The sequence below is a fragment of the Bactrocera dorsalis genome, chromosome 3, assembly GCF_023373825.1.
Source record: "Bactrocera dorsalis isolate Fly_Bdor chromosome 3, ASM2337382v1, whole genome shotgun sequence".
Taxonomy (NCBI): Eukaryota; Metazoa; Arthropoda; class Insecta; order Diptera; family Tephritidae; genus Bactrocera; species Bactrocera dorsalis.
The window spans coordinates 66,216,802-66,229,170 of NC_064305.1; the positions used below are offsets into that span (position 1 = coordinate 66,216,802).

Below are 12,369 nucleotides of genomic sequence, written 5' to 3' on the forward strand. Positions count from 1 at the left end.
TGGCAAATATAATCAAAATGCAGACCAGGCATTGTTGGCGGCTTTGGAAATTTTTGAAAAACTTTATTACTTTTCTCACTTTTGTTTGCATTATCTGCGTCAAGCGAAACCAACTTATTTGCGAATGTGTTTATGTGTGTGTTTGTAAGTGTGTGCTTTCCACTTCTTTTCATGTTATTGTTCGTGATTACAAGCATTGCTCTTTCGCTTTGTTGCTATTGTGTTGTGAACTTAGTGTTTTTAAATACACTTTGGCGTCAATTGTGGTCAGCAGCACAAAGCACACGGCTCAAGGTCACTCAACAGCTTAACAGTTACGAATCGGTGCCACCGAGTGCGCTGACAGTCAATTATGCGACTGAGTATTGTGGTGGTCTAGGATGACGTGCAGCAACACTGCTTTTGTTAATTGAGTTTGTTGTTGTTACATAGGTATGTAGTTGTTAGCGTCTCGTCGCATTGCGGGTACACACGGCGTATGCGTAACTTTTGAGAAGTATTGTGTGGAGTGCTTGTAATTTTAATTGTAATTGTACTTGTAATTTTAGTTGTATAATTGTAATTGTAATTGAAATTTCAGTTGAAATTGTAATTGTAGTTGTAATTGAAACTGTAATTATAATTTTAATTGTTATTGTAATTGTAATTGAAACTGTAATTATAATTTTAATTGTAACTGTAATTGTAATTGTACTTGTAATTTTAGTTGTAATAGTAATTGAAACTGTAATTATAATTTTAATTGTAACTGTAATTGTAATTTTAAATGTAATTGTAATTGTAAATTAATTGCAATTGCTTTTGTGATTGTAATTTTAATTGTAATTGTAGTTGTAATTGAAACTGTAATTATAATTTTCATTGTTATTGTAATTGTAATTGAAACTGTAATTATAATTTTAATTGTAATAATTGTAATTATAATTGAAACTGTAATTATAATTTTAATTGTAACTGTAATTGTAATTGTAAATTAATTGCAATTTATTTGTGATTGTAATTTTAATTGTAATTGTACTTGTAATTGTAGTTGTAATTGAAATTGTAATTAAAATTTCAATTGAAATTGTAATTGAAACTGTAATTATATTTTTAATTGTAATTTTAATTGTAATTGTAATTCTAATTCTAATTGTAATTGTATTTTGAACGTCACAAATCCGTATTCTAATTAGATGCTAAGCTAATGAAATCTACTGAAAAATATTTTTTTATTTTTTACAATATTTTGAATATGCTTAACTTAAAGAGCAGCATAAAATTGCGAAGGAAATAAGTGAGACAAATCTTATTTGCTATCTGCAGTGCGAAAGGAACTGTTCGCAGCATGCGATGCAACCATGCGACGAAAAACACATCAGAAAACGGCGGCCTATTTATTGGTGGAATAAGAAAATGCCCTCGCAGAAAAAGCTTTGTCATTAAGCCAGACGTCTTCTACAGCGTAACCAGGGTGTAACGAACGAAAGTCGCCCTAGGGAAGAATTTAAAAGCCACAAGAAGCTTTCTTTGAAAATACTCGTAGCAAAAAATCATATTTTGGGAAGCTCTGTGGAAAAGCAAACATTGACGCTTGGGGAATTGCTTATAAAATCTGTATATCGAGATTTAAAAGCAAATAGCAGCAACCCAACCAAAACACGACCAGATTTCCTATGCTCGGAAGAAAAGCTACGGGTCATAGCAAAAAATCTGGATTAGATACAAGGCATACCCTTAAGAAAGCACTCGGGGACACTATAACCCGCAACTATTCGCAAAAATGTACAATGCTTATATCAAAGAATAGGTGTTGCCCGAATTGTTCAAAGTACACCGTTAGGTTCTCCTCCTAAAGCCAAAGAAACCAACTGTAGAAACCGCTTGGAGTTAGCGATCGAGGAAACCGGCGGATTATCAGAGAAACAATACGGATTTATACAAAAAGAGATTATTCACGGCATTTCTACATTTTGAGTAATATCTGGTTTCAGTGTATAACAACCGACGCTGCTGAAGTAACATCCAGGGATATGAATCACGAGATTATATGAGCTACCAGTGTCTATCGACAAAGATAGAGGAGAGGAACAAGAACACCAAAATGTGACATTCCTTATCCCAATGGTGCTGAACACGCACACTTATACCGAAGATCCACTCGTGAATATACAGACGACATGAGGACCTGGACTTCTATCTGACCCAAATATTTAGTGGGCACGGGTGCTTTAGAAGCTACCTTTACAATTTCCATAACGATATTAGTTTGAATGTTCCGCCGTGTTCAGAGTGCCTCATTTTTCTTATGGGATTTCTTCCTCTTACTTGATGTTAAACATTCCCTAGCCGAACGAACTTGTTTTTAACCTGGAAGATGAAAAAATTTTAAGTCGAGGAACTGGAGGCATTACTCGATTAAGATAGTTGCTAAAAAACAAAGAAAATTGTCGGAGCATCATTGAAATAACTCAATCAATCATTCCAGAACGTTTACAAGTAGCCAAATAATGTATTTCAAAGCAAGTCGACAACCAGCCAAATCAAGACAAAGTCAAATACCCATGACGACAAGGTAATACTCTGTAATTAATGTAACTTGAAGGGCGTTTGTTAATAAACTCGAATAATTCCATTAACTTAGAATGTTGCCAGCAAAATCTCATCGAATTTGAACACATGATTGCCGAACACCATTATATGAAACTGAGATTGATATCACTGAAAAACTAATAAGGCTGTGTAAATTGACGTTGAGCAACTTTAAAAGCTCCGTCAGGATAGAGAAGGACCTCTCCGAGCCTCTTTCGATACCAAGTGAGGTTTCTGACAAGGAGACTTCTTATCATGTGCAAAGCTAAATAGAGAAATTATAATCATCTATAAGACTGTACAGCTGCTGGCGTATGCCGATAATATTGATATCATTGGCCTCAACAACCGCGTCGTTAGTTCTGCCTTCTCCCGACTGGATAAGGAAGTGAAGCTTATGGGTCCACTTGTGAACCAGGACAAGTCGAAATATCTCCTGTCATCAAACAAACAGTCATGGCATTCGTGATCTGGCTCAACTTCACTGTCATATATCTTTGAACTAGTATTAATACCAACAACAATGTCAGCCTCGAAATCCAACCCAGAATAACTTTGCCAACAGATGCTACTTCGGACTGAGTAGGCAATTGAGAAGTAAAGTCCTATCTGGACGAACAGAGACCAAACTCTACAAGTCACTCATTATTCCCGTCCTGCTATATGGTGCAGAGGCATGGACGATGACAACATCTGATGAGTCGACGTTACGAGTTTTCGCGAGAAGGGTTCTGCGGAAAATTTATGGTTCTTTGGGCGTTGGCAACGGCGAATACCGCACTTGAGGGAACGATGTACCCGTCAGAAGCAGCAGAGAAAAAGGAAGACCTCCACTCCGTTAGAAAGACCAGGTGGAGAAGGACCTGGCCTCCCTTGGAATATTTAATTGGCGCCAAACAATAAACTTTCAACGAGTCGATGTTGTGCAATAACACCTAAGACCACCAATTAAAGAAGTTGTTTAAAGTGGTTTAAAGACCTAATATGCAAACCACTTGCAAATGAACTTAGCAAGAAAATATTTGCACATTCATCTGGATGACTTTTTCCGAGCGCCGTCAGAGAATGGACAAGCGCGCCCGGCTTTCACAGCAGCTAATTGGCAATTAACGCTGAAAATAAACTTTAATAGCCACACCGAAGCGCATACTAATGCCGACACGTAAACTTGTTGAACTTTTCGCGCTTTGCTATTTGAACTCCCCGCCTCCGTGTCACTCACCAACGGTGGCAGCGAGTGTCACCTGCGGTGCTGTTCATTAATTGATGATTGCCCCACAAAAAGAATTTAAATTGAAATGAGCTTTTTTATTGCATGACACTGCGGCACATCGCCGATCTCTAGGGTCGATGATGCCGGCCAAAGATAACGGTTTAATGTGTGCGCGCTACATCAATTTCACTGCCGGCATGACTTTAATAGCCTCTAAATAGTGGCTTTTTTGTGGCTATTCACACTTGCTCCCACGCAAATCACTTGTTTTAACGACTTCGGTGAGCAGCGATTGCAAGTTCATCAACGCAAATATTACTAATTTCGTTGTCAATAATTTTTGAAGAGACATTAACCATTGCTGCTGATGGCTTGTCTCAGCTGCCAAGTTTTTTTCCTGATTTTTATCTTTTTGCAATTTTTAAGCCTTGGCAAAACAATAGAGACCTTTCGAGGCTGTTATAATGTGATTAGATAACAGTAAATGAGGATTTCACCTAAAGTCTATAGTGCTCTTTATGATAACTATACTATGAACCCTCTATAAACAACTTATTTTACACTGAACCCTGTTCACTTCTGATACGTCGGAGACCCAATGGTGCCTATATGTATGATAAGCTTGGCGAGTAAGTCCATTTATCCAAGTCCACAAAATAATTTTGAATGACCGTTAAGTAAAGTTGTTCAAGATAGCAGGCTCTCTAAAGATATCAACTGAACATGTATGTATCTCGTATCATTCACGAAACCTAAACTTTTTCCTCGATATCTGACAATGAATGAAATATGGCTTCATCTTTCACTCCTAGGTCCAATCGACAGTCATCCGAAGTGACTGCACATGATCCGAGTTGACTACACATGATAAATCAACGCAACAGTCTGCTGGCAAGGTTATGGCATCTGTGTTTTGGAAGGCGCATGAAATAATTATTATTCCAGGCCTATCTTGAAAAAGGAAAGACCATCAACAACGACTATTACTTAGCATTATTGGATCGTTTGAAGAACGTTGATTGTTGAAAGAACTGCCGCATTTGAAGAAAAGAAAGTGATGTTTCACCAAGACAATGCACCGTATCACAAGTCAGTGAAAACGATGGCAAAAATCCATGAATCGGGCTTTGAATTGCTTCCACATTCACCGTGTTCTTTAGATCTTTCCACCAGCGATTATTTACTAGTACTTTTCTTAGATCTCAAAAAAATGCTCACTGAGAATTTCGACCTAATTTGAATCAAAGGAGAAATCGTACTACAAAAATGTTATCGAAAAGTTCGAGGGTCGCTATAATCCCTTCAAAAGAACTATGTGAAATAAAAAAACTGTAGTGGAAAAAAAACCAAATTCGAGAAAAAATTGGTTTTTACTATGGTAAGCCAGGGACTTTTTTTTAACCTGTAATACAGCTTCCACAAAACCTAATCGATCTAAAGCCCAGCCCTAGTATGGACAACTTTTTTATTTGATAAGGTATGAGTACCTTAACGAATATTTTCATAAATTATAGTCCAAGGCAGCACTATCATACTTCAACATATTGTTAAGATCGGATCACTATTCGTATAGCATAAAGTTGACCGCCAAGCTGACAGGAGTTAGACGATGAGGAGACTGTGATCTTCTTTGACAGTATCAAAACAATGCTAGGGTGGTTTCGGTGACCAACTAAGAACCTCAAGTCGGCGCCGTGGACAAGAATTGCAAGAAGCTCTCTACATCGTATACTCACTAGAGATCTGTGCCTTTGTGCTTACAAATTTCACTTAATATTTGTACAACAACTGAAAGCTAACATTCTCACTTTGATGGGTTTGTTAAACGCCAAAAATTACTGCTTTGGGTGTTCCAAGAACCAGCTTGTGATTGCCAAAAAATAAATTCATCCACAATGTGTTAATGTTTGCTGTGAATTTTGGGCTGTAGGCATAATTGGACCATAACTTTTTGAAAAATAGCCTGGTAAAGCTTTGACTGTTACTGGTGTTCGATATCGTGAAATGATAGCTCAGTTCCTTTCGAGTGGTTGAGTGGTGGTGAACTCCAAATTCCTTCCCACTGACCAAACTGTCAACAAGGAATTTAATTTGAATGTTATGTGTCATTCGCGCGAAACTATTCCGTGTGACTTCTGGATATTCAGCAAATTCAAACGACCGTTCCGAGGAAAGCTATTCCGGAAATTAAAACTGTTTCGAGGATTAGAAAAAACATTGGGACAAGTGTATCGGGGCCAAGGTGGATTACTTTGAGGGAATGACATAAATTTCGAAGAATAAATTAAAAATATTAAAATTAGGTAAAAAGTCTTACTAATTTCTGCTCATAGCAGTATGCCGTGATTGAACTTACATCTTAGTAAGAAGATGAAGATGTTACTACATTTCAGGAAACATATAAGAGTATTACTAAAATTCCTTACTCTAAACAAGATTTTAAATTTTCTCTTTACTTTCAATCGTCAAGTCATACAATTCAAAAGCTATTATCTCTCCATTGTCAATACATTTAATAATACACAAAAGAAAATGTGACAGCTTGAGAACAGATTAATGTAAATCCTTCATACATATGACAGCTTAATGCGAAATTGCTTTTGTTCAGCTTTTAAGACCCAACTCATATTTCTTTGTAAACATATATACTTAGATACTTATATATGTTATACATATGCCTGTTTTTATATAAAAATTGCAGTTTAGAGTATGTATATGTATATTGGAAACTACATAAGTATAAATGATGTATATATATGTATATATATATAAACATACATAGTATATATACAGTATATAGCAAATATAGTTCATAGCATGTATCACTAAATACTTAAATTATATTTAATTTTAACCTTTTCACCTCAAGCTAGCAGTGCGCAATAGCATTCAGGAAATATTATTTATCAATAAAATTGAAGTGCGAATTTGAATTGCCAGTGAAATAGTTAGGTACAACGAAATACATATTCATATTAACGAGTCTTAAAGCACGGGCAAGCATCCGAATATTTCCCAAAATTTAGTTGATAAACGAAAAAAGGATTTGCATGTTTCTATTTCACCCACCCTGCCGTTGAAATTTGCACAAATTTGTGCGACGAGACTCAAAGCAAACTGCCGGAAATAAGCAATGTATTTATATTTAAGTGGGATAAACAGCTGAACTTGTCAATGTCGTTAACAGGGAATTTGTTGAATGAAACAGCAGAGGGACTTTCAAAGTTTGTAATAAATAAATTATTATATAATGAATATATGGGTGGCATAGTGGGGAGGAATGACGCAAGGGAATTAAGTCAGTTGGGAATATGTGATAAGTTAGTGAAATTTTTGTTACAATATTTTCAAGTAGTTCAAATACATGGTAGGTGTAGCTTCCTAGTAGTGTTTTGAATGAATCCATTTCTTGGCATTTCTTGACTTAAAAGTGCTGCGAAAAGTCTGTTGTAGAAGAAAGTTCAACTGCACTTTAAAGTAATGATTCTACTAAAACTTGGTAGGGCCCTGGGTCACCTGGAAATTATTAGTAGCTAAAACCATTGGAAGTAGTATGCTCAGTACTTTTATGAGATCGCTGGGTGATACTGTAGCGGTTTTCGATTCGTCACTTCACAGCTCGTTAAGTTCGAACTCTTATTAAATTTTCCACATTTACTCGTATAATCAATAAAAGCGGAAAGTCATACGAACGTTGTCTATTCTATCTCTAACATATATATCTGTTGCATTTATAGTATATTTGATTTATGCCTGTTGTCTGTTCGATTCACCACTCGCATATAATAAAATTTTTCTGTAAGATAAAGAAGTAACTTAGTTCGCTTTGAACCAATTCTTTTTTACAACAGAGTCAACTAGACTTATTATACAGTATAGAGGGAAATAGATAGAATTACTGAAAAAATATATACATATACATTAGGTTGACAAAAATCTCCTTTCCGCCTTTTTGTTTTTTGAATTTCGCGGTTATATATAAAGCGATGGTACTCCTCACTTCGAACTGCGGACGAATGATTACGACGATTCAGAGTGGGTGAAAACGACACCATGGATAAACCAACCGGCGGAAGACCTGTGACGACGAATACCCTTCAAATATTGATGTTTGGGTGCCGCATGATTTGACGCAAAAAACCTTCTGGACCGAATCAACGCCTGGGATATGCTGTTGAACCGGAATGGACTCGACCCATTTTTGAAACGGATGGTGACTGGCGACGAGAAATGGATCACATATGACAATATCAAGTGAAAACGGTGGTGGTCGAAGGCCGGTGAATCGTCCCAACTGTGGCTAAGGCGGAATTGACGGCCAGCCAGGTTTTGCTGTGCGTTTGGTGGAATTGGAAGGGAATCATCCACTATGAGCTGCTTTCATACGGCCAGGCGCTTACTTTTACCATCTACTGCGAAAAAGTGGACTGCTTGAAGCAGGCGATCGACCAGTAGCGTCCAGAATTGCTCAACAGGAAGGATGTAGGGTTCCACCAGGACAACGCCATACCGACACTTCATTGATGGCTCGTCAGAAGTTACAGGAGCTCGGAAGGGAGGTTTTATCGCATCCTCGATATAGCCAGGAGTGATTACCACCTGTTCTTGTCCATGACAAACGCCCTGTTGATATAAAGTTGTACTTAAAAGAGGCTTGTGAAAAAATGGCTGTCCCAGTTCTTCGCAAATAAGTAGGGGGGTTCTACGAGGGTGGTATTCTGAAGTTGCCATCTAAATGGAACAGATTAACGAATGAAACGGCGCACATTTAAACTAAATCACTGTAGCAGTTTTTATAAAGCATTGACTAAAGAGCAAAAAGTCGGAAGGGAGATATTTGACAACCTAATTTTATATATTAGATCTTTGTTCCGGAAACAAAACCGCGAGAGGTGTCTATTATATCTTTGAATCCTCCTAAGTTATGAGAGCCTCTACATTCTTATTTAAATAATGCTTTGTAATATTTATACTCATCAATATCAAGTTCCAGTAGACCCAGCAAAAAAGTTTCAAGTACTTGGGTCCATAGAGAGTCTGTATATAAGCCGGCGAAGCTCAATTACCTCGAAACCATATGTAAAATAGTTATCTTTCATGGAAATAAAAGTGTACCCAAAATTTAACTAAATTACCATAAAGTATACCTTAAATTAGAAAACACCGCATGTTCACCAAACGCGTAACACGAATTGGTGAAACTTCTAAAAAAAACTCCGATAATTAAAGCAATAAAACCACACTTATGACATTTATGATAAATTCCGAAAAAAAATTTACACTAACAATAAAAAATCTTATCTCATATTCCAGGTGAAAACTCATCTATTTTCAGACGTTTAAGGTGATAAATGTGTCAGCCAACAAAACCGAAGAAAAAGCGTAAAACGTGAGAAGATACAACCGAGAGCTTAATCTACACGAAACTGTCACAAAAGCATTGAGTCCCGAAACCACGCGTACAAACAGGATAATGCTAAGTGAGCAAGACTGCGAGCTCCGAAATAAAATGGCTAAAACTTGTTCGCCAAATCGGTGCGGCGTGCAGGTGAGCGACAGGACGACGGTGACACTTTTCACAAGAAACACGTACGTTTTGTCAGCCGCAAGTGACACCGAAACGGTGATTACGAAAGGTACGCAGTTGTGTTTGAATGCGTGTGTGTTGTAGGAGGTCGTTTCGCGTTTCGCTATCGAATTTTGATGCTTGCCCTTGTCAGTTACTCGGTTTGAATGCGCATAGATTTGTAAGTGCCTCGGCAATCAAGACTTCGATTTGCCTAATGAATGACAAGGATATATACGCTATTTATATAGAAGTGAGTAAATACATAGATAAGTGTATTTGAGCGGAGTTAAGGTTCAATCGCTTAAAAGTATGCTAGAAGCGTTTAATTTTTACCTTTTTGACATTTTCAGATTTGTTTATAAAATAAACATGACTACTTAGTGGAGCCATTCGTACTCAAAATCCCATTTATCAAAATGGCTGTGTTAAAGTTGAGCACACTGTCTGCGAATTTCGGTAGTTTAATAATTTGGAATCGTTGTTGGATCGTGTATCTTTCACGAGATTACGCTGCATTTTGTACTAGTGGAGGTTATGTAAGGAATGTATTGATAAATCTAGTGAATTTGTTTAAAAAAAAACGTCAAATTTTCTGCCCCAGACGACAAAATAGCTAGGGATCCAGATCGATAACAAACTGAGCTGGAAATCATTGACGTATCGAGGCATGAATAGAGCAGAGGTTTAGTACATGGAAATAATAATATTTTAGTTTATACCAACGGATTCAAAGTCGACTGCATAGTAGGAACATGAATATTGACATTCCTCACTCTTTATCCAACTACTAAACTTAGCTAGCAGCTTCAAAGACTTAGAAAAGGCTTATTCTACGGTATTACTAAAGGAGGAATAGAGAAATTTACCATATACGCAGATAACCAGGTGGCCTTGTCGTCATCTAAGATAAATTCTGTCGTGATCAACAAGTGTATGAAGGTTTTAAGCTCAGGAAAGTTAGCTCCGGTCAAAAGAGTTGGCCAAGTCAGGAACTTCTCTAGATTCAGAAGTCGAAAAAAGTTGAATGTATAAATACTTTTAGAGTCAAGCCTTGACTTGTTACGAATATAAATAACTATTTTGAGAGTTGATTAAAAATCAATTGATTTCCAAAGGCTCAAAATTAGAAAATGATGAGACAAAAATATTTCAAAAGCGAAAATATTGTATTGAATCAAGCACTGATTCTTTTGAATTTTTTACATTTGCATGATTATGTTTTTTTTTTTTTAATCGCCAAAACAAATCACTTACTCTTCACAAAATATTACAAATAAATCTTCAATATTTAAATCCACACAAACACATTTGCACACACTCCCAGCCAATACCTTTTAAAAGATTTCATAAAATCCTGCACACTCATTTATGTTAAGTACTCACCCACCATACAAAGCGCCATCACTTAACAACGACACCAGTTGAGATATTTGCTTACGAGGCGACAAAATGTTGTTACTCATACGTCATGGCGAACGCCAGACGACACTACAATGACGGAAGGCAAACAGCGCAGCGCGAGCATGGCTGTCAATCACTCGCTACAAGTGACTATTACATACCGTTATATGTGTGTTTTGCACGTCATTATGTTAACTCAATCGCTTACCTACACACATACAGGCAAAGGTATAAGCCTTCCTTGCATATATTACGTTGGTAGGTACATGGTATAAGTTTATGTAATCCCAGCGCTCGCAAATCACTTACCTGTAAAAAGAGAAAGAAGAAATAACAAATAAGTTACACTGAAAGCCATAATATAATCACGAGGTGGTGCAAAAAGAAACAAAAACAAGTGGATGATAATGTGAATGTAAACATATCACTTAATACATTATAAGAGCATAAGAGTATATGACGGTATACTTGTATGTGTGTTTAAGTAAGATAAATAGTTATATATTTGTACATATAGACGACACCATAGACGACTGCTGCGGCAAGTTAGAGAGGGGTTGAGATGACATTTTTAATTATATAAAAACGTCGAAATAACACAAATCGATTTGACGAACGATGAGGATCTGGTGATCTATCCTTTAGGTGTTTTTGGGTAACACCAAGCACAAATTTATATGCAAGTGAGATTCGTATACTTTAGATTAACCTCATGACCTAACGTAACCTATCTGAGAATAATGTTTTGAACTGGAAAACTATTACCTACCTTTAGGCTGGCAATGTATTGAACATGCAGCTTTAAAGATAATTTTTCACTGCCACATATATTACATTTTTGCAAATAATAAAAAAGTAAAAAATTAAAAAAAACACACAAAAACAAAATTAGCTTCAGCTGATTTACGGTCGACTATAGCCAATAACTGAAGGTTAAAATAAAGTTCTTGTAGCGAAAAGTTTCTTATTTGACGAGCTATATACACGAAATTTGCCATGGCTTATTTTCCAAGGCAACGGTCCAATCTCCAGATATACACTCTTCAGCTCGGACAAATATAGATTATAGCTGCAAACTGAATGATCAAAAATAAGCAGCTGTATATAAGATTTTTCTTTGTAGAGACCCGTGAACATTGCGCGCAGGAGCATTGCAACGAAGTATGAACTTAGGCTCAGGGAAAATGGGTACAAGATTTGGTCCGAACAAGGACAGACCGAAATTCTCTCCATCTTCAACAACATTTCTCGAAAACTGGAGTCATTGTGTCACAAAGACCACTCCTGACTAATTTTCCTCTGCTCACATTCCGACGAGGTATACATGGATTTGTCGAAGCTAGTTAAAGAATGTCTGTCTTCACAGCGCCTGACGACGAATTGGTCCTGTGCGAAGAACTTTCGGACTAGAATAGAACGCAGGAGATCTATGGAAATATTTGCCCTTGGTAAAGGTCATTTTGCATTTTGCCGCAATCGGAAGTGTTCGCACTAAACATTGTGCAATAGACATTTATACGAATAAACTTAAAGTCCAGTCGGACTCCAATTGGCAAAATTGTATGGAGGAGGATGAGGTGGAAACATTCAGGCACTTTCTGCTTCATTATCCAGT

At 36.8% G+C, this 12,369-nt stretch overlaps 1 protein-coding gene across 2 annotated transcripts in view; it reads right to left on the bottom strand.

Annotated features, from left to right (window-relative positions):
- Nucleotides 1–8,751: 8,751 nt before the first annotated feature.
- LOC115066120 (uncharacterized) overlaps nucleotides 8,752–12,369 on the bottom strand; it is a 184,096-nt gene continuing 180,478 nt past the window's right edge. For both annotated transcript variants that reach the window (XR_007422252.1, XM_049451992.1), the window contains one exon: nucleotides 8,752–11,063. Coding sequence is in view for 1 of the 2 variants with exons in the window: in XM_049451992.1 (XP_049307949.1) it covers nucleotides 11,060–11,063 (4 nt within the window). In the remaining variant the exon portion in view is untranslated. The remainder of the gene's footprint in view (nucleotides 11,064–12,369) is intronic.